At 34.5% G+C, this 22535-nt stretch overlaps 1 protein-coding gene across 1 annotated transcript in view; it reads left to right on the top strand.

Annotated features, from left to right (window-relative positions):
* The first annotated feature begins 4578 nt into the window (after positions 1–4578).
* LOC117916308 (proteasome adapter and scaffold protein ECM29) overlaps positions 4579–22535 on the top strand; it is a 117506-nt gene continuing 99549 nt past the window's right edge. Inside the window, exons 1-3 of the mRNA XM_034832264.1 lie at positions 4579–4817; positions 19735–19902; positions 20037–20126. Coding sequence (XP_034688155.1) covers positions 4641–4817; positions 19735–19902; positions 20037–20126 — 435 coding nt within the window. The 5' untranslated portion in view covers positions 4579–4640. The remainder of the gene's footprint in view (positions 4818–19734; positions 19903–20036; positions 20127–22535) is intronic.

Genomic DNA, 22535 nt, shown 5'->3' with positions numbered 1-22535 from the left:
TTAGTGGCAGTGTCCTTTTGCGGGCATAATTCAAACTCAACAAACTGGAATCATTGACAAAATGTAGGCATGAATGAGTTGGTTGGGGTTGTAATCAATTAATGATAGTCAGTGGCATAATGCATTCACTGAATATTTTATTTAAATATTCAAGTTCGGGATCGATTGGTGTGGTTCCTCGTAGGACACCATAGTATCGAACCATGAACAAAGAAAGATATAAGAGAAAAATATATTAGTCCGTGATTGTGAGGTCCCAATAAAAGTTAAATAATTTTAATTTTTATAGGAAATATGAACATATTAGCTTCTTTAATGTTCATGTACATTGTTATGGTGTTCCTCATAAAATTTTAAATTATAAGGTCACTACAAATAAAGATGAATCATCAAGCAACTGTCGATAAAAGACTTTAATATTGGTCTCTTGAGGATTAGTCATTATGCCTATATATATTAAATAAAATTTATTATACTCATTATCTATCTTTAAAATCAAAATGACATGATCCTACTATATAAACTCTTCTCGGTTTAAGTCTTGCCTAGAAATTTTTTTGTTATAATTGAGTTTACTTGACATGGTTGTAGGATTAATTTCTAATAACCATAATACAAGATATAACACATTAACACAATATTGAAAAAATAAATGAATAAAAAAAGTCTTCATAATAGACGAATAAAAGGAAGTCTTTTCCATGAAGTATGTTGCACATGATCTCCTTCATAGAAATTGACCTCTCCAAATAGTTTGAGTGATGACATATTGAAACATGAATTATTGCATATGCAACATGCATAGCTAGCTACATAAGTTGTAGCTCATCTTCTAAACATTTGTCACTCTTCATTATAAGTCTACATGATAGAAAAGGTAATCATTCAAATTGTTTTATTATAAAACCAAGTACAATTGTAAAAGTACAATTGAACTACAAAACCATTCTATTTATCCATTATAAGTCTTTCGATATATTCTCTATGGTACGAATGCTAAAAATGGAACCAAACTAAAAAGGACATATATATATATATATATATATATATATATATAATATATATATAATATATATATATATATATATATATATATATATATATATATATATATTATGCGTTAAGATAGTTAAGTCAACCAGAGAAGTTCATCAAGCTGTTAGGATTAGTTAACTTTGAAATTAGTTAGAAGTTTGAAACATGTAAAAAAACTATTTAAGATAAAAGTTTAATATGTATTTTTTGAAGTCTTAATAAAAAACTCAATTAGATTCTTTTATGTTTATGTTATCTCCTCTAATATGGTATCAAAGCCATTGATGCCAACAGTGGAAGGTCCTTCAACTTCTACCACCATGCGAGCTACCTTTTCTTCTTCTTCATCCAAATTATTTCCAATTTCATTCACACGTTCTATCTCTTTGAAACTTGATATGAGTAATTTCTTGATTTAGTGGCAACAAGTTCTTGTTGCAATTAAGAGTTATAAATTGCAAAAATTCATTCATGATGTGAATGCTACTCTAGTAAAATTTCGTAGCAATGTTGATGAAGCTTCAAGGAAAGTAAACCTAGATTTTATTGACTAGGAGCAACAAGATTAGTTTCTGGTTTCTTGCACACTTTCATCTATGTTTGAGGATGTATTAATGTGTATAGTGGATGTGAAATTGCATTCCAAATCTAGGAAAAGCTGAAGATTTATTTTGTCTCACAAACAAAAGTAGAGGTAACTCAATTCAAAACACAACTTCAAAGTGCTAAGAAAGGTCTGTTGTTGATGAATGAGTATTTGTTAAAGATAAAGAATTTTGTTGATTCACTTGCATTAGTTAGCCATTTTGTTTCCACATTTGATTATATTAGATACTTGAATGGGGTCTTACAAGAAGTTTTCATGGAACAACTAGAGGAATTGTTAGGCCCAAGGTGTTTCTTACAGTAATAGAACCTAGAAGTGTTTTTAGTGGTTTATAGGAAATTGGAGGATTGCATTGATAGGTGAATTCTTAGCTCTTTTATGAAATCAAACCTGGTCTTTGGTCACCCTTTCACTTAGTAGAAGAGAAATAAGTTGTAAATGGGTGTTTAAACTGAAAGAGAATCCAAATGGATCAATCCAAAAGTATAAAGTGAGGTTGGTTGCAAAAGGGTTTATATCAACAAGCTGGATTTTATTTTAATGAGACATTTAGCCTTACGGTTGATCTTACCACAATCAGAATTGTGTCAACTTTAGCATTATCACACGAATAGCTTCTAAATCAACTTGATGTAAATAATGCATTCTTAAGTGGGGTCTTATAGGAAAAGGTCTTCATGGAACAATTAAAGGGATTTGTTGATCCTTCTTCACCTTATTTGGTTTGTAGATTACATAAAGCGCTATATGGTTTGAATTAGGCTCCTTGTGCTTGATTAGGTAAGTTAAAAACAACTTCGGTTTCATTTGGTTTTAACTCAACAATGTTGGACCAATCATTAATCCTTCAAATTACGTCATTTCACTTTTATTCTTATATACATAGATGATATTTTAGTAACTGGTAGTAGCTAAAGTGAAGTTGTTGTTCTTATTATAGATTTGAATACAACTTTTGCTTGAAGGATTTGGGAGAGATTAACTACTTCTTGGGTGTATAGGTTAAGAATATAGCAAAAGGAATTCACTTATCACAAATAAATTACATCTTAGATTTGTTGGCTATAACTAAGATGCTTAATGCCAAGAGTCTTAACACTCTTAAGACAAGTGGGCTAAGACTTTCTATTGTTGAAAGTCACCCTGTCCATGATGTGCAACTATTTAGGTTTGTGATTGGTGCACTTCAATATACGATAGTCACTTGATTAGAAATTGCATACAATGTGAATAAGGTGTACCAATTTATGTATAATCCATTAGAATCCCATTTGGAAGTTTTTTTTTAGTAGATTCTTAGATACTTGAAAGGGACTTTAGAAAATGGATTACACGAGGAAATCATCTATTCTTAATCTGATGGAGTTTATGATGTTGATTGGGCATAAGACTCACATGATAGGTGATCTACATTAGGATATTATGTTTGTCTTGGTTCAAATATAATCTCGACACTCTAAGAAGCAACACACAATCTCTACTAATCTTTTCCTTCTAATATTGGTTAAAATCAATGAAATATTTGATCATACAACTAGTACATATTAAGTGTTATTACGTCCTACACTTTTAACAATCATTTTCTTATAACCATTGATATGTTTATTCTACAAACTTGACTTCCTTTTTTTTTTCTTTTTTTTTTTTTTACCATTTTATCACTTTTGGTGGTAAGGTGTGAACTTCTTTTTAGAAAAACAATGACCATAATAGATTTAAAGAATTATTGTATACTAGATTTAAATCACATCCTAGTCAATGATCTTATTCTTAATCTATTACATTTATTTATGAGAATGGTTCCAACCCAATTGGACAAAACTAATGATTATTCACAAAAAAACTCACTATTCTTAAATCATTTATATTGAACTTAGAGGAGGATATGGTCTTTTAGTCGGTATATCTTTTTATATATATATATATATATATATATATATATATATATATATCTTATTCTATAGATTAAAGGACTATTATATTTTAATTACACAAAAACTACATACAATAACCTGTTAAACATAAAATTAAAAATATTTAAGTAAATTTATAATTGTGAAACACTTATAACTATGTTTTTTCATGAAATATGAACAATATTTTAGAAATAAAATATAAAATTTAATTCTAGATATTTCAACTTGTACGCCTTTTACCCAAGAAGAAAAATAGATTTTTTGATAATAGATTTGTCATTTCAATGTTCTTTCTCTAAATTTATCCTTTTAGTGTTTCTTTCTCTACAAACACTCTTCTCAATGTTTCAATTTTTCACAAGCGCTTGTTTACAAGAGCTTATAGAAATAGAGTTATGAAAGAACTCTAAACTATATTTTTCATTGACCCAAGTCTTCTATTTATAGGAGTTGGCCACTGTTTATAGGAGTTAGAAAAATTAAAATTAAATATAATATTTAATTTTTTACGGGAATAACAAAAGTTTTTATGAATAACTATGAAGTGTTTTAGAATTATCTATACATATTTATGATAAAATTGAATTTGATAAATTATTTTTATATTTTATTTTAAACTTATTTAATTTATTTTAACTCTTCCATGTAAAGACTAAATAATTTGAAAACACATATATTTTTAGTTAATTTAATTATATTTGGTTTTTTTTATATCAATTAAACTAAATATAAGAAAATGATTTTTTTAATATTTTTTTTCTCTTTAATAATCTCCTGTAACCAAATATATATATATTTGGTACATGCAATGGTACGTGTTAACCATAACACTGGGTACAAAACGCGTACTTCTTCTCCATTCTGTACCATACTGTATTAGGAAGATGGGCTGGGCTGAGGATGCTTGGATTGACCTTCAGACCGGCCCAACAAAGCAAGGCCGCCCAGTGGTGCCGTACACAGTGGGCATATATAAACCATTTCTTACCCTTCTTCCTCAGTTTCAACTTTCAAGCGCTCCCTCCTCGGTTGTCTTGGCGGAAAAGAAAAGAAAAGAAAAGAGGAGAAAGGAAAAGAAAACAATGGCGGAGCCATCATCAGCTCCGGCAAAATCCGATGCAGAGATAGAAGAAATTCTGGATCGGATGCTGACTCGATTGGCTCTATGTGACGATCCCAAACTCGAAGCATTGCTCTCTAAGCTTCTCCCTTACTCAATCGCTTCTCTGTCTTCTCAATCCTTAGCCGTGCGGAAGAAGGTATGCTCTCCCCCTTTGTCCTCTGCTTGGTTTCTGAAAAAGCAGAGGAAAAGAAAAGGAAATGAAACAAATGGAAAGTCTCTGAAGTTTGAAAATTTTGATTGTTGGTGTAATCACGAAGGAAAATTAATTATGAATTGCAATAAGAGGGCAGATAAGAAAAATGAAAAACGGCTATATAAGAAATATTCACTGTCTTTGGTCCGGTAATTGCTGTGGACCTAGTGAGTGGTGGACCCTTGTTGGAGATGATCCAGCTTCTTGATAACATTTTGATGATATGTTGCAAGAAATGAAGAATGAAGATAATTGTTGAGAGGATTGCTGTGAAGGAAATGATAAAATTTATTGCTGACCGTAAATTGTCAAAAGCTATACATTTTTTATTTCTTTTGTACCTTGGCAGTCTTTTTTTTTTTTTTTTTGTTTTCTTGTATCTCTGTAGTTTGGAAAATGATACAGAATTAGATTAAAGAACATGGACACTAGCACTCTTACACAAAATTACCAATGGGCGGAAAAGAAGAGTCAACTGAAAAATTTAATGCCTTGCCAACCCGGGCCCTTACTCTAGCCCATTAAAACCAATTAATCCTAGATCAATCAAAAAACATTTTTTGGAAGAACTCCTTCACAACCTAGCTGGATCTTGTTCCCGAAATATTTTACCATTGTATTTAATCCAAATACCCTAATAATAGATAAATAGGGTTGATATATTATCCGCTCAAAAGTGCCTACCCACACATTTATCGTGCCAACCTCAAATAAACTCTAATGGTTCTTGGTAATACCCTATGCAATATGGACAAAGAAAGCAATAGGCTTCAAAGCATTTGAGCCTTAACTAAGTGGATTGGGATCCTTACTATCCCTACATAAGTAGCTCCTATTTACCATATGCCACCCTCTCTTCATGAGCTGGTCAATTGTAAGTATCTTTTCTCGAACTTCTTCTCTCGTAAAAAAGTAGGTCCTTAAGAGACACTTTTGAGTTCCAAGCCTCATGAAATTGCATTGATATCTCATAAGATAAGGAAAAGCAGACGAACTTAACAGTAAAAGTTCATCCTTTGTGCTGTCCATGCTAACCTATCCACAACAACCCCTTGTGATGTTAGTGCGTGAATATGCCAAAAAAACACCCATTCTCCTAATACGGGAATATGCCAAAAAATCCAATGACCCCAATACTCTTGCTCCTTGTATGCCATCTACCTTTGACTTCTTGAACTTGCATGCTATTACTCGTTTTCTAAGAAACTCTTGTTCATACATAAACCTCCACAAGCATTTTCCAAGTAAAGCTTTGTTCAAAATGTATAGACTTCTTGCACTTAACCTTCCACCTCTTTTATCCTTTCAAATTTTAGTTCTCCTTACTAGATGGTGCCTTTTTTTTGGAAGATGAATTCCCTATAAGAAACTCCCTTTGAATCTTTTATGGACAAATTTCAACTACCATAAGAATGACAAAGAAGAACATGTAATTAATCAACAAACCGCCAAGAAACCCCCTTGAATGGCCCTAGTGATAAAGCAACTCAGAGCTTCTATAACCATTGTAAACAAGTAGGGAGAGGGTTCGCTACCTCATTTCCTTAGAGCTATGGGGAAAACCTATCAACGCTCTATTTACTAGTAAAAAAACCTAAGTGTGTATATGCAAAATGTGTTCTTAACTTGAACATTTATGCTTGAAACTTGTTTTCTCCAAAATCAATAGCAAGAAATTCCAATTGACATGATTATAAGCCTTCCTAATATCTAGCTCACAAGCAATTCATCTCCTTTAGGCCAGTAATTAAGGCTACGTTGAGGACTTGTTTGCCTTTTACAAATGAATTCTCAATTTTTGAAACCACCTTGCCAATGACCTTTTTAATTTATTTGAGAAAACTTTAGCTGGGAGTTTGTAAAGACTCTGAACCAAATGGATATGCTTGAAAGTTATTGATATCCACCTTCCTGACCCCCCTCCCCCTAAACATTTTCTAGGAACCAACAGGTCCAACACCAAAAAAGTGTTGTTAAAGCTTATCTCAAACCTTATTTGATGGAATTCCTTTATGAAAAAATTACCTCTTTCCTCATAAGAAATCAACAACTTTGCCTTAAAGCCATCAAGAACCCATTTGAACTTGGGGTGACAATGGTCAAAAAGTTTCATTAAAGCTTCTTTATTCCTTGTTTCGGGAAATTACTTTAGGAATTCATTACCTCTCTCCTCACAACAAGCCACCAACTTTTCTTGAAAGCTAGCAAGAATGCATTCGAACTTGTGGTTTTGTTGTCACTCAAATTGGCTAAGGTAGTTAAAACTTCCTCCTTCCTATAAGAACACGTTAGACCTATTAAGTCAACAGATTTTCTAAAAGCTTAAGCTATTAGGTTGTAGGTCAACAATATAGATCAAGCTTATTTAATTATTTTGGGATAAAGTTTTGATATCTTACCTCATTGGCGACCGTCTTTGGGACATACACGTGTTCAATAAATTGGGAGAAATAATATGTGATGAGGTTTGAATTCATGACCTCCCAACAACCTAGACTCTAATACTATGTTAAGCTATCTACTTTCCTAAAAGTTTAAGCGATTAAGTTATGGATCAATAATGTATTTCAAACTTAATTAATTTGGGCTCAAATCTTAACAAGACTTGTTTGTGGTTGAAATAGTCGTGAATAAGACACCTTCAATGCTAGGTTTCCTAACTTGAGTGTTTGGATACAACATTCGGAAGAAATTAGAAAGCTCTATCATGTTCTCATCTTCCTCATACAAATATTTCCCATTAACCTTAAGTTGCTTATGTTGCTCATAACATGGGCATATGCCATTTAATGGAAAAATTTATTTCTGTATCCTTCCTTAAATCATAAGACCATTGACTTTTTGATCAGGTTTCTTCCATGATGCCTGTTAAATGGATATAGGAAGGAAATAAATTATATTATTGGAAAGTTTAAATTCAAATTAGAATTTTCATTAATTGAACCACTTAGGAATAGAAAATGATATAGGGATTATAGAGATTTGAAGAATTTTTGTTAGTTGAATTACCTTGGAATTAACATTTAATGATATGGAGGTTTTGATCTTGTGAATATAAAAGCAACTTTTTCGATTATAAATAATAGAGAAGGGTTAATTGTCCTTAAAGAAAAAATAATAAGAACTATAGACAAAATAAAATCAATGGAGCCCATAAGGATATGAGCCTAAACCCTATAAGCACTAAAAGAAAACATATGAACACTGAGGATAGTAGGAAAGAAATTTCCAACAAGTCTTTATCAAAAAACTTCTCTCTTAGCTAATTTTTTTATTATTTATTATTTATTTATTTTTTGGTCAAGAACAATATATATATATATATATATATATATATATATATATATATATATATATATATTAATATGTTAAAGCAAACATGAGGACGATGAAAAGTCCTCTCCACAATTACAAAAAACCTGATCAAAATATGATTGAACTCCTCCACCAATCCACCATACAAAGAGTCTATATAAAAGATTTGGACTACAATACACATACAAAGATGTCATCTCCTCTTAAAAACCCTGATCAAAATATGATTGAACTCCTCCACCATATAAGTAGTCTATATAAAATGTCTAGACTACAACACAATATACAAAGATGTCATGAAGCCTAGAAAAAGGATTAGAAGTGAAGTAAATCCCACAACCCCTCTACCATCCTCCACTTATCATAAAAAAATCTAATATTTCTCTTTCGCCATACAATCTAAACCAAAGTGAGACAAACAATTTGCCAAAGAGTCTTGCCTCTAATGGAGCTACCCAAACCCCTATATGAAAAGCTCATGATATCACATATACTTTTGGGTGGAACCCATTCAATCTTGAGTCGTCTAAGTAGGTAGTGCCAAAGCCCTAAAGTTATCAGACAATGTAGAAAGAGATGGTCAATAGATTCCCCACTTTCCTTACATAAAACATACTAATTAGGCATAAGGGATTTGAAAGGTCTTCTCAATTGTAGAATGTCATTGGTATTTGTCTTCTTATGTGCCACTAACCAAGCAAAGACTTTGGCTTTAGATTTCCATATAAATAAAGAACAATCTTTACTATATTAGAAAAAGCAATGAAAAATGATTTGATTGAGAATAATCCCTAATAGGATCATGCCTTTGCATCTGAAGCAGATGGAGACAAGTGCATATGAGTGAGGGTTGATAAAATCTTTCAAGGTCCTCAATTTTCGAATATATAAGGTAGTGACAAAAGTTAAAGTTCCATGAAAAAGAAGAAGAGTGACCAAGAATAGCTGAAATGGTGAGATTTTTAACTATCACAATTCTATTAAGCCTTGAAAATGGTGAGCACAAACGTTGATCCCCCCCTTTAAAAAAAAAAATCCTCCAAAAATGAATTCTCACCATGTCACTCACCACAAAATGAGTGTAACTTGAAAAAACCCAAAAGACTTGTGCAATAGCCTTCTGGGGACGTCGACGTGACCGTTTGCCTATAATTATGGCTTCTTGTCCATCAGGATGTGTCCTATAATTGCTCAAAATAACTTGATGCCAAACCTCTAGATCTCTAAAGCCATTTCTCTGAGAAAAGACGATTCCTTAGAGAGATAACTCAAATCCCAGTCCTCTAGACTCCTTAAGCTTATACATTAGTTTTCAACTAATGAGATAATCTTTTTTTACCCTCCTTAACTCTCGATCAAAGAAAATCTCTTTTCAATATCTCAATCTTAGACGCCATTGACATTGGAATCTTGAAAAAAGATAAAAAAATAGTTAGAGATATGGGACAAACATGATTGAATTAGAGTTATTCTACCTTTTAAAGACAAAACAATCTTTTCCTATCCACCTAGTACCTTGTCAATCATTGGACCCTAAAACGCAACTGCCTTTGGATTTCCTTGTTATGGAAGACTTAAGTAAGTTAAAGGTCAATTTGAGACTTTGCATTCAAGTCTCGATGCTAACTTGGCAATCAAATCCTGACTTATGTTAATTCCAGATAGAGTGCTCTTGTTTAAATTGATCTTTAGCTTTCAAATGTTCCTAAAAACTAATGGGATTAGTTTAAATTTTTGTAGATCTTCCATAGAAGCTTTATAGAAAAAGAGGTATGCAAATTGTAAATGAGATGCTCTAATCCCTTTCCTACCTACCAGGAATCACTTTAAAAGACCACTCTCAACACCATCCTATTTAATACATCAACTACTATAGTAAAAAAGAATGGGGAAGGAGGATCTCCTTGTCTTAAAACTTGTGGTTGCTTTGACCCATCCTTTGGCATTTCCATTCACCAAGACTGCAAAACTTGCAAATGACAAGCAACCCTCATCTATGACCTCCATCTTGTACTAAACCTTTTTCTCTCCAGTACATGATCTAGAAAACCTTAATCCACATGATCATATGCCTTCTTAAAATCTACTTTGAAGACCACCCCATCACTTCTTGAATGCCTTTTCTCATCCACAACTTCATTGGCAATTAGAATTGCATCCAAAATTTATCTGCCTTCAACAAAAGCTCCCCTGGAGATGTATATGGTTTTGTGGAGGACTCAGGCCTTGGATATGATCTTATACTAACTTGTGACTAGGCTTATAAGTTTGAAATCCAAAATTTTGTGGTTTATCTCTTTTTTGGCATAAAGGCAATGAAAGTTGCCTTAATGCTTTAGTTGATAACCTCATTGTTATGGAACTTTTAGAACACTCTTAGTAGATCCTTCTTAATCACATCCTAACACTCTTGGAACAATGCAATGGAAAAACCATTAGGCCTAAGGCCTTTTCTTTGTCTAATTGGAAAACGACATTGTGGACCTCCTTTTCTAAAACAAGACTATCCAACCAAATAACATTTTTTGTTGCAATGGGAGAGTGATCCAAACCTTCTATCTGCTTAGAAACACAAGGGGTATGGGAGTATAATTTTCCAAAAAAATGGACTATCTCCTTGGAAATGTTTTTATTATTCTCCATAATTTCTCTCTCTTTAGACACCAATGATGTTATGAATTTTCTATTTTGTCTGCTATTTACCTCCCTATGGAAAAATCTAAAGTTGCAATCCTCTTCTTTTGTCCATTGAACCCTACATTCTGGTCTCTAATAAAACTCTTCCTTTAACAATAACTCCACAAACTCCTTAAGGCCCTCGAAATTGATTACTCTTTAGAGCTACTCACTAGCATCAATGCTAACACTATTTGTAAAGGTTTTGAGATGTAGTTTCAGTGATGGCTTTGCAAAGGGGAAGTTGTGGCTTGGAGTTGACTCGAAATCTTCTGAGATTTCAATGGAGCAAGTCAAAGGGAAGATGGTGGGTAAGATAGTGGAGAGAGGGCAAGGGTTTTCCACTTGGATTAGGTTTGGTGAGAGGGGGTTAGCTCAGTTGCAGGAAGGGGTAGAGGCCTGTTGTGAAGGGTAGTTTGGAAATTTCTTCTTCATGGGGTGGAATGGAGGTGGTAGGGGCTACAAGCTGGTTCTTTGTAGCAAGTAGCAATAAAGTAGGGAGATTCTTGCTATGCTTTATGTTGTCTTCAGAGAAGAAAAGTTTCTTCTTAGTCTTTCTTGAAGGAAGGGATGGTCTGAGGGGATGGAAGACCCTTATCTCAAAACTGAGGGAATGAAGGACCCCTGCCTCAAAATTGAGGGAAATTGGTGTTGTTCTTGAGTTTAGGAAGGCAGAGTCATCCAAGGAAGTTATTCGTCTTTTGGTCGACAATGGTGGAGGAGAAACTCCCCTAAAGGGTAAGTTCTTTGTAGAAGTGCTGAGTAGAGGAAAAAAGGTGTTAAGGAAGAAAGTATGGGTTTAGGTGAGTTGGAGGAGGTGTTGAGAAATTTAGAGCTCCTCAAAAAGTGCTTTGAGGGGGTGGGGGGGTTGCAGTTCAGAACAGATAAGGGATTTGGGTTATTTGAAAGATTGGGCTAGGCATTCTTGGAGGGTGAAAGGTTATCTTCATATCTCCTTGTTGGGGGACTCTTATTTTTTTTGAGTTTGATAATGTTTTTGAAGAAGAAAGGGTTTGGTTGTTGGGTAATTGTCATTTTGAGGGGAAAGAGCTGTAGTTGGATTAGTAGAGGCTTAATGTAGGTTGTCTTAGGGTTGAGGATTGTATCAAAGAGGTTTGGATAAGAGTGTTAGGGTTACCTTTGCATTTATGAGGAGAAGAATTTTTCAAGAAGCTTGACGATGTGTCAATGCCTGCAGAGGTTTTTTAGTAGTTGATAAGGAGACAAGGCAGAAGTAGATCTTGCAATGGGCGAGGATTCTTGTGAAATCCAACGAGAAAGAGGGTTAAAGAGTGTTGCATGTAGTGGCTGGGGTAGAAGTCTTCGAAATCCAACTATGGTGGGAGATTACACCATGGTTTTCGACAATGGTCTCAAGGGGAGGGGCAAAGCTCTAGAGGTTGGGGATAAGGGTGAGGATCTCTCACATGCGGGTGGGAGAGTGGAAAGTGAAGAAGAGTAGCATGCAAATGAGGGTTTACAGGTGTTGTTTGATGGGCCAACCCTCCCTGCACATGGAACGACAGAGTTTGCACTTTATGGGCACGACAGTTGTAGTGTTGTGGCTATGGTGGGAAATGTGCCATAAGAGAGCCTTGATATGGTCGTTGGGATGATGGGCCTTTTATCTAAAGTTAAGGAGGGGGACTCGTGTGTAGAGTCTAGCCCTATACCAACCTAGGTTCTCAAATTTAAAGGAGGCCCAAGCATGACAAGCCATCATCCTAAATGGTTTGCAAAAGGTTTTCTGTTGGGCCAAAACTATTAAGTTGAGGCCCAATCTTGATAACATCTCTAGTGGGCAGGCTAAGACTGGTTATAAGGCTTTCATTGGAGCCATCATTGAGAAAGGGCTTTAACACTCTTAGATCTTAGGCGAGAAAGAGAGCATCAAGGAGATTTGCGTAGTTCCATTATACGGGAGTAGTTTCGGAGTTTAGAGGGGAGATCTTGGGGAGCTAATGATGCTCTATTGGTCGAAGCAATTGGGTTTGAAGGTAAGAGAGACCCTTCTCTCTAAAGGGAGAGCTGCCCCCTTCTTCTTCATCTTTGGTTACAAAGGCTAGGCGGTTAGATGATGGATTTAGGGTTCTAAACCAGCTCGTGGTTGAAGGTTATGGATGAGATAAGATTGTGCAAATGAAAAAGGGACATCCTGGTAGGGCTTTGGGAGAAGGAAGTCGTTCGCTTGAGATGATGTTGAAGGATGGTTCTTTAGTGGAGTTTCCACAGAACTCTGAGGTAGGTTCTTTGTGCAAAGACATTGTTTCCAATTGTAGGGAGTTAGACTCTTCCAAGATAAAGTCAAGTAGTTGCTCCATAGGGGAAGTGTTTTCTTTGGAGAATCTTCTTGATAAGTTGACTAGGTTTAGTAGTTTTTTGGGAATGCCAATGATGGGTTTAAAAAATGAGATCATTTCCCTACTGAGGAAGATGGACACAAGGAGAGGGAATGAAGGTAAAGTGTTAAGGGGGGAAATGAAGCTAAAAGTGTCGTCTCATTTCAACAAGGAAATTTAGAAGTTAGAGTGCTCGATTAATTACAATAGGTCTCCCTTGGTAGCTAGGGATAAAGGGAGGAGCATTGTTGACCAAGCTTTATTTCAATAAGGTGTTCAAGTTGAGTTAGTAAGTGGGATGGTTTGAGAACGACAGGGAAAATTGTTTCTATGGGGTGTTAGGTGTTGGGTTTGGTTGTTTTTTTGTGTTCTTTTTATTCTTTTGTTGTGGTGCAACTTTGTATACTTCGTGTGTACATTGATGCATCCTTTGGGCTTTTGATATATTCTCACTTCTACTTATAAAAAAAAAAATGTTTGTTAGATTGTTCTTTTTCTTTTCCTTTAGATCTTAAAAGGACATCTTATTCCAATATTGTACCTTTGATTTGACAAATTGTAGCTTCTTCATGAACTTATGATCTTCCCATCCCTTAACCTAACACTCGCTTCACTAAAAATTGAATCTTTCTTGGAAATTAGGGTGGAACAATCACATGTTCCTAAACCTAAAAGGGACTAGACCCCACTTAAATGGAATCGTGTCTAGGACGATCGGACAGTGATCAAAGGTCAATCTAGGGAGTGCATCTTGGAGGCTTTGAAGAAACTTTTACTCCCACTCATTTGTATATAAAAATATATCCAACCTCTTGTAAATAGGCATTTCTTGCATGTTTGACCAAGTGAAAGATGCATTTCTATAAGAAGGATTGATTAATTCTCTTTTCCTCATGAATTCTTCAAAATCCCTCATGCTAGGAGTTATTTTCGAGACTCCCAAATTTTCAAAGATTGAACACCCCCTTCCAACACACCATTTTGGAAAAGTTAGGCCAAAAAGATCTTATTAGCTCTTGGCTTTTAGCTAGGGAGTGGGGGGTGTGTTCTTTCTTGTAATTCTTTTTCCACTGCTTTGGTGGTTTTTATACAATACTTTTACTTATCAAAAAAAAAAAAAAAATCTTATTAGCTCCATTTAAAAGTCCTTCCTTAGATTAGACTTATTGGAATCACAAACTAAGCCTAATGTTCCCTCTTCGTCCGAGTTCAATTGAATTGTTATTGAAAAGGATCCAAGTACCACCTTTGAACAACTAAACTTTTATTTGTCTTAGACGATCCCAATCCCTCTTGATGCCCTAAACGCCAAGAGGACAACTCACTCCTTACTACTAGCTTTCCACAAATTACCCACAAATCTCCTATCCCATGAGTCTCTCATTGTTTCTTGAAGCATCACAATATCTGGGTTATCATGACAAAGAAAACCATGACCCATAAATCTCTTGAAGCATCACATTACACATAAATCTCCTATCCTATGCTTGTCTTAAATGAGTTTTGCAGTCTTAGTTAATGGAAGTGCCAAAGGTTGGGTTAAGGCTACTAGAGGATCAAGACAAGGAGATCCTCTTTCTCCTTTCCTTTTTACCATTATAGCAGATGTCCTTAGTAGGATGATGAACAAAGCAAAGAAGAGGGGTCTACTTGAGGGTTTTATAGTTGGTAGGGGTAGTCTATTTTATAATTTGCAGATGACACCATTTTCTTCTCTAAAGCTTTTCCTAAAATTCTACAAAACCTTAAGCTAATTCTTTTTGTTTTTAAGCAATTATCAGGGTTGAATATAAATTTAGAGAAGAGTACTCTGTTTGGTATTAATGTAAGTCAAGAGTTGACTTCCAGTTTAGCATCGATTCTTGAATGTACAGTTTCAAAGTGGCCATTGTCTTATTTGGGTCTTGTTTGTTTCACATCCTTAGCTATTTCCTTTCTCTTTTCAAGGTCTCAATATCAATAGCCTTAAAGATTGAGAAAATAGAAAGGGATTTTCTGTGGTTTGGGATTAGGGAGGGGAATAAAGATCATCTTATAAGTTGAGATTTAGTGTGTAGACCAAAAGAGTTTGGAGGACTGGGGATAGGAAGATGTCCTTGAGAAATTATGCTCTCTTAGGGAAATGGCGTTGGAGGTTCCTTAGGGAAAGTTATGGTCTATGGCGTCATGTGATTTCGAGCATTTATGGGACACATACTAATGGATGGGATGCCAATATTGTGGTTAGATGGTCACATAAATGTCCTTGGAAGATTATTGCTAAAGTCTTTTAGGATTTTTCCCCATACACTCGTTTTGTGGTAGGGAATGGAGGGAGAATCTGATTCTAGGAAGATTTATGGTGGGGAGATCAACCTTTGTGTTCACAATTTGCAGGTCTTTATAAAGTTATTTTAGTAAGAAACCTTACCATCTCAAGCATCCTTGGAATCTTAATTTCTAACGTAATCTCACTAGTTTAGAAATTGAACTTCTTGAAAGATTCATGTCTTCACTTAATTCAATGCACTTGTCTTCTTCTACCATGGACTTAAGAGCTTGGTCGTTATCCTCCGTTGGCTCATTCTCAGTAAAATCTTTTTTCATGGTCTTGACCAAGCCCTCTAATCCAATTTTGTTCCTTTGGGCTAATTTTGTTCCTTTTGGCTAATTTTGTTTGAAAATCAAAAGTCCTATCAAAGGTCAAGGCCTTTGTGTGGTTTGTGGTGCACAAGAAGATAAATACCAATGACATGCTATAGGTGAGAAGACCTTACAAATTTCTTAGTACTCATTGGTGCATTTTATGCAACAAAAGTAGAGAATCAATTGATCATCTTTTTCTACATTGCCCAATAACGTTGGGGCTTTGGCATAATCTCTTCATGTAGCTAATTTGGATTGGGTTCCACTAAGGAGTATTGGAGATATGATGATAATTAGAGGCAAGACTCTTTGGCATATCGCATGCATCATTGTATTGTGGGTTGTGTGGCAAGAGAGAAATGTTAAGATTTTTGAGGAAAAGTGCAGAATGGAAGGGATGTTATGGGATTTTATTCATTTCTACTCTTCTTTTTGAGCTTCTTGTACTATCACTTTTAGAGGAATTCCACTTAGTGTTTATCTACTTAATTGGCTTTCGGTTTGTAATTCGAAAGGGGTGGATAATGTTTGAGAGAGTTTGATTATGGTTTTTAAGATATTTTGTACATGCTTTTATCAATATTTCGCCTTATATAATGGAGGAGATACTCTTACCTTGATTAGGTTCTGTACTTTGTGGGAAGAACCTTTCATCCTTCTCTTCAACTTTATTATTATCAATATATATTTTGTTTCTAATAAAAAAAATGGCAAAGAAAATCCTCAATGGTCCTTTTCTTCCTAGAACCTAAACCTCTAATAGTCCAACTAATGATCTCCATATGATACTCTGAAGGACCTAAAAACCTCAAAATTGAAACCTAGGAATCACTTAAAGCTTTGGAAGTAGATCTAAACTTCCTCCTAAAATAGATCTTACCTAAATAATGTGCCCTGCTATATGCCTTTGGGACATTATTCCTACTATATTTAACCATCTTAATGCTCATAGCTTTCAAAGCAAACTGAATCTTGGCCATTTTATTAGGTGAAAGACCCTTTATATGAAAGCCTTCTATTGAGGAGGGGAGTGGTTAGAATTGCTACCTTGTTAGTTGCTCTTGGAATCTTAGAAAAAAAAAAGGCAAGTAGTGCAATAATGTAAGGATTCTTGTGACCTCCACCTTTGAGTATTGTAGAAGGATGAGTTAGTTGTCTTTCAAAAAGAGTACGCAAAAGAGACAATAGAAATATTATTGCAAAAACCAAGGACTTCAAACAAAAAGCTAAGACTATAATTCGAGGGAGGCATTTCTTATGAAGACTATTAACTATGAAGCACCTTGCTTGGTCAATTGATATGTGGTAATGCTAATTAGGGTAATTGATATGTACACCTTGAGGCTTGCCTCAAGGCGAGGATCTATGAATTAGCCTTGAGGCTATAACCTTAGTTAGGGTAGTTGAGGCTTAAGCCTTACTATGTCAAGGCTTACACCTTTGAGGCTATAGCCTTAAGGTTGTTAAGGACTAGGCCTCAAATATCTAGTGGGTTTTTTTGCCTTTGTGGGCTTTTGATGTATATATTTTGTAAGAGGTTTAAACCTCAATATTCAATGAGTTTTAATGGGTTCTATCATCTATGCTTTTATGGCCTTTTGATATAGATTTCATGAGTTTTACATTAGGTCTCGACTTTGGTTATATATATATATATTGGAAGTGGTTTAAGCCTCAATATTCTATGAGTTTTAATGGGTTCTATCATCTATGCCTTTATGGGCTTTTGATGTAGATTTCTTCAGTTTCACATTAGGTCTCGACTTTGGTTAAACCTTCTATGAAATAAGGGCTGAGATAACTTCCAATCCATCTTTTAAATAGAAGGGAAAATGAGAGATTAAGAAGAAAGAAGAGGGGAATTGTTGACCATCCAAGTGGTTGATCTCATAGATAATCATTATTTTATTATTGATAGATAAGAAAATAACACTGCAATTAGTGGACGAAGAAAAAGAATGGGTGGATATTATCACTGGTAGGAAGGCTGATATGATTATATTCTTTGGAGGATCCTACTAGTGATAGTGGCAGTAATGTTGAAAATTATGCAATGAAAGCATGAGAGAGAGCTAGATTCTAAAGGAGAGAAAAAATAAATTAAATTAGAAACTATTAACAATGACGAATAATTAATTATTTTTGATAAGAAACAACAATGTGATATATTGAATTTGGAATTAAGAAGTATAATAGAAGGACGAGGGACGAATAATTAATTATTGTTATGAAGTTTTATGTCTTTTTTTATTCAATTTTCTTCTGACTTTAAGATTATTTTTCTCATTTTTTCACGATTTTTTATTTTATTTTAAGGTTTACACCCTTTCTCATTTGGGCAGAACACCTTAAGACTGTCTTGAGTCTTTTAAAACATTGATTGCATGTGTACCTTGTATCTTTCATCTTCCCTCTTGGACGAAATGTTTTAGCCAGTGATACCCTCAGAATTTTCTCAGTGAGTTTATTTTCTAAAGCTTAGTTTCTCCTATCACGACTCCTTTTGTTGTTGCTAATTTCATGTAGAATTCAAAAGCTCCATCTAAGGTTAAGGCTTTTGCATAACTTGTGACTAATAAGAGGGTTGATACCAACAATTTGCTTTAGTTGATGGGGCCTTACTAAGCTCTCAACTTGGACCAATGTGTTATGTGTTTGGAGAGTAGTGAATAAGCTGATTACCTCTTTCTTCATTGCCCCACAACATTGGGACTTTAACATAGATTATTCCGCATTGCCTTGATTAATTGGGTGCCTACTAGAGGTACAGTAGAGATGTTGGTAATCTCTTTTAAGGGGATTTTTTTAGTTAGACAAAAAAGAGTTTTTTGGTGAGTGGCTATCTTATCTTTGATATGGTTTTTATGGTGGGAGAGAAATACATAATATTTGAGAATATATGGAGATCTATGAATGCTATTTGGGAATTGATTACTTTGTGTCCTCCCTTGGGCCTTAGTTACTTGGCTTTTTGTTGGGATTCCTTTGAATCTTCTATTGTTAGATTGGAAGAATGTTTGCTACTCAAAGAGATGAGATGGGAAGACTATGGTTGATTAGTTACCCTTTAGTAGGTCCAGTAAAGTTAAACTTTGATGGTGTTCTTTGAATAATCTTGGATGATTAGATTTAGGAGGTGTGATTAGAGATTATTTAGGTACACTAATGAGAGCTTACTTTAAACTTACAGGAGTGGTTTCAGCATTAAGGGGGATATAGTAGCATTATTGGGGGGTTTGCTGCAGGTTAAAGCTCTGCCCCTATCTAACCTAACTGTAGAGGGAGCTTATGCGCTATTGTAATATCTTGGGTATCTAATAGAGAGAGGGATAGGCTCATGAAAGTTCTTCAACAACTAGATCGTAAAAGATTCAAGATGTTGCTAGTGAGGTGGGATGCTCATTTTCTTTGGTCCTTGTTCAGCTAATCAAGCTGCCAACTTGTCAACCAAGCAAGGAGTAAAGGACTTGGTTTTCTTTGTTAGAGAACTTCTCCCTAGAGCGTATTAAGTTTCAACAGTTTTCTACCCTCATCTGTGCTGATGGTTTTAGTTTTTCTGGAGCGGTATACGTGTTTGCTTTCTGATGAACAATTTGTATATTTTTGAAAGATTGTTTGTCTGTCTTTGCATTTACCTTTTAATGAATGAATATGTTTGTTGTTGATGATAAAAAAAAAAGTGGGACTAGTGGGTTACCTTTTTTTCCGCGATGTGTTGTGTGTGTGTGAATTGTTTCCCTTATGCTTCACATATCAATTCTGCACTTACTTTTCCTTATGCTGCACATATCTATCTTTGCTGATTGCATTGTGTTTTCCAGTTTCTGCATGTGGGACTATAGTGGACTTTTTAACTGTTGAATCATTAAATTCCCATATTACTAATTTGCCCTGGTCACTTATAGGTTATTGAGATCTTGGGCCATGTGAACAAGCGAGTAAAGCACCAACCAGAAATTGGTTTGCCTTTGCCAGAATTATGGAAAATGTATGTGGAAGATAATGCTGCTCCAATGGTTAAGAACTTTTGCATTGTTTATATTGAGATGGCGTTTGATCGCATTCATTTGGAGGTCTGTTTGGCTTTCTCTGGTATTTGAAATCTCATTTTAAAGCATTTATTTATTTTTCTTAATTTGGAATAGCTAGCTATGTACCTTAGGGGCAGTTAAGAAATTGACATTGACACCTTATTCTTCTATAATAGGAAAAGGAAAATATGGCACCTGTTCTGGTAGCTTGTATTTCTAAAGTCCCTTCTCAGCACCAAGAGATAATTCTAAGAATTGCTGCAAAGGTATTTTTACATTTTAACACCTTAAGCTATTCTTGAATCCATGGAAGGTTCTTTAAACTGTTCTATTCTTTCAGAAAATGTGTTGAATGATCTAGGTTTTAGTTATTTTTGTTGTATTTGGCTCTTATGTCTCTTTTCATTTTTCGTATATTGATATATTATGAACCTTGCAGTAGAGGAGGTTAGCATCCATTGTGGAAAACTCCAAGAGGTCTAGCTCCTCTCTTAGAAAATCCATGGACTACATTATTGGCTGATCTAGGCTCTAAGAGAATGAGGAGATGATGTTCCTAGGCAAAGATTTAACCCTCCTCTTCTGGCAACAAAGCTTCCAAAGGCCTCTACTTTCTGATTGAACTGAGGAATTATTGATTGTGGGATTCCCTTTCACAAGAAGGTTCTTGGTGCTTGAGCTTGAAGCTAAAATCAGATCCTTAAAGAGGGCTAAGAGCTATAGTTTAATGCCCATCCTGACTCACCCCTGTAATCTTTTCTGACACTCCTATTGCTTAACTGACATGGTCAAAGTTAAGCTTATGGGTTTAGGGAAGATTGCTACTCACACTTTGACACTTTGATTTGGATGTGTGGTGATAGAGAAATGCTAGGATCTTTGAGGATAAATGAAGTAATAGATGTTATGAGATTTATCTCACTTCTTTTCTTCTTTTTAGGACTCTTGTATTGATGATTGTAAAAGCATTCCTCTAAATGTCATTCAACTCAATTGGCATTCGGTATATACACCACCAATAGGGCTGGACCAACAATAGGAGGAGCTACTTCTCTTCTGATTTAAAAAGATGATGTTTTGTAGAAGACCTAATAATTCTTTGGATACCAATGAAGGAAAAAATGTAAAATCTACCCTAAATATCATAATAAAACCCTTGTTATCTTCCAAAGATCTGAATGCTAATATTTTAGTCATATCACCTTGGTTTGTGCAAGGAAAGTTATTTGCCATGGTCCCTCTATCCCTCTCCATTTGGCTGAAGCCCTCAAGGGAAGTAACTAGCAAATTATAGACACCCTTAGGGGTTACCTATAGAAGACCTATCCGAGAAGAAAGGTGCAACCATAACTCAAGCTAAATAAGGATGGTTAATCAATGAATGTCAACATTTTCTTCACTTTTGTTCATGCTTCAAAGCCGCAGTCTCGGTCATTGACTCGGGAGGTCTTGAGTCACATTGGTCTTGATATTTCGGATCGATATCAGACGATAAGCAAAATATGTATAATTAAATATATACTTTTTATAAAATTTTAAGTTTAATTATATTTAATATTATACAAATAACTATAAAAATATGTTTTATCAGTTTTTAATATTAAAAATTCTTTTCTTTAATAACTTCATGTCAAATTTATTTAATTATAAAATTTTTAAAATTGCCTATCACCATTTGATTTAATGTTGATACAGGTAATTATTAATTTCTTTAGCAATATGTTATCTAACAAAATTTAATTTATACACCTTATTTAATTGTATTAAAAAAGTTAATAACTTATCTAAAATATAATTACATTAAATTTTTAAAAATTATATTTACATTTCTATTTATCTCACTATATTCATTACCCATTGTATAAATACCCAAATACTCATTGGGTAAACCATGAGAACCCAACACCACATTACCTAATACCTATTTCTTCTTCCCCATTTAGCTTATTCTCTTTCAAACCCATTTTTTTTCTCTTTGCAACTGGGTGAACAAAACCATCTGCGATTGAGCGGAATAAAACCACTTTTCTAGCTCTAAAAAATACAAATTCCATTTCTAAATTAAACATTTCCCTTTCTCCTTTTTCTCCTCAAGTTCCAAGCTGCTTTTCATTGTACTCCTCAAGTTTTAGGTTGCTTCTCCTTTTGAATCAAACCAAAACATCTTCGAATCAAATTCGGATATCGGTTTTGTAGCGGGCTTGGCCAAGGTGGATACTACTCGATTGAGTCGTGTTGGTCTCGATCAATGCTTTGAACCTTGCTTCTGTTAAGGCTAATAACCTTTTTTTTGATAGGTAACTAAGGATTGTAATATAGGAAATTAGAAAGTATATACGACATATAGAAAGCAACTAAAAACCAAAAAAAGTGTGAAGACACAAAAACCAACAACCACGCCCTACAAAGAGCCAACCAGTCCACAAAGTCTAACAGCGATGAAGAACCATCCCCAATATACATTTGAACCCAATCTCAAAAAAGATACAAAAAAGGATTTTTAATTATTGGTCTAAGCTCTCACAATTATCAAAGGTTCTTCTCCTATTTCTCTCTCTCCTACTGGTCCAAAACAAGCATAATGGAGTAACCTTCTGTTGAAAGAGAGAGAGAGAAAACCTTAATTCTCATTTATATGACTAACTTCTTACAATAGAGAAATATATATATACAAG

The sequence above is a fragment of the Vitis riparia genome, chromosome 6, assembly GCF_004353265.1.
Source record: "Vitis riparia cultivar Riparia Gloire de Montpellier isolate 1030 chromosome 6, EGFV_Vit.rip_1.0, whole genome shotgun sequence".
In the NCBI taxonomy this organism is placed as follows: domain Eukaryota; kingdom Viridiplantae; phylum Streptophyta; class Magnoliopsida; order Vitales; family Vitaceae; genus Vitis; species Vitis riparia.
This window is presented reverse-complemented; position numbering and strand designations above follow the sequence as displayed.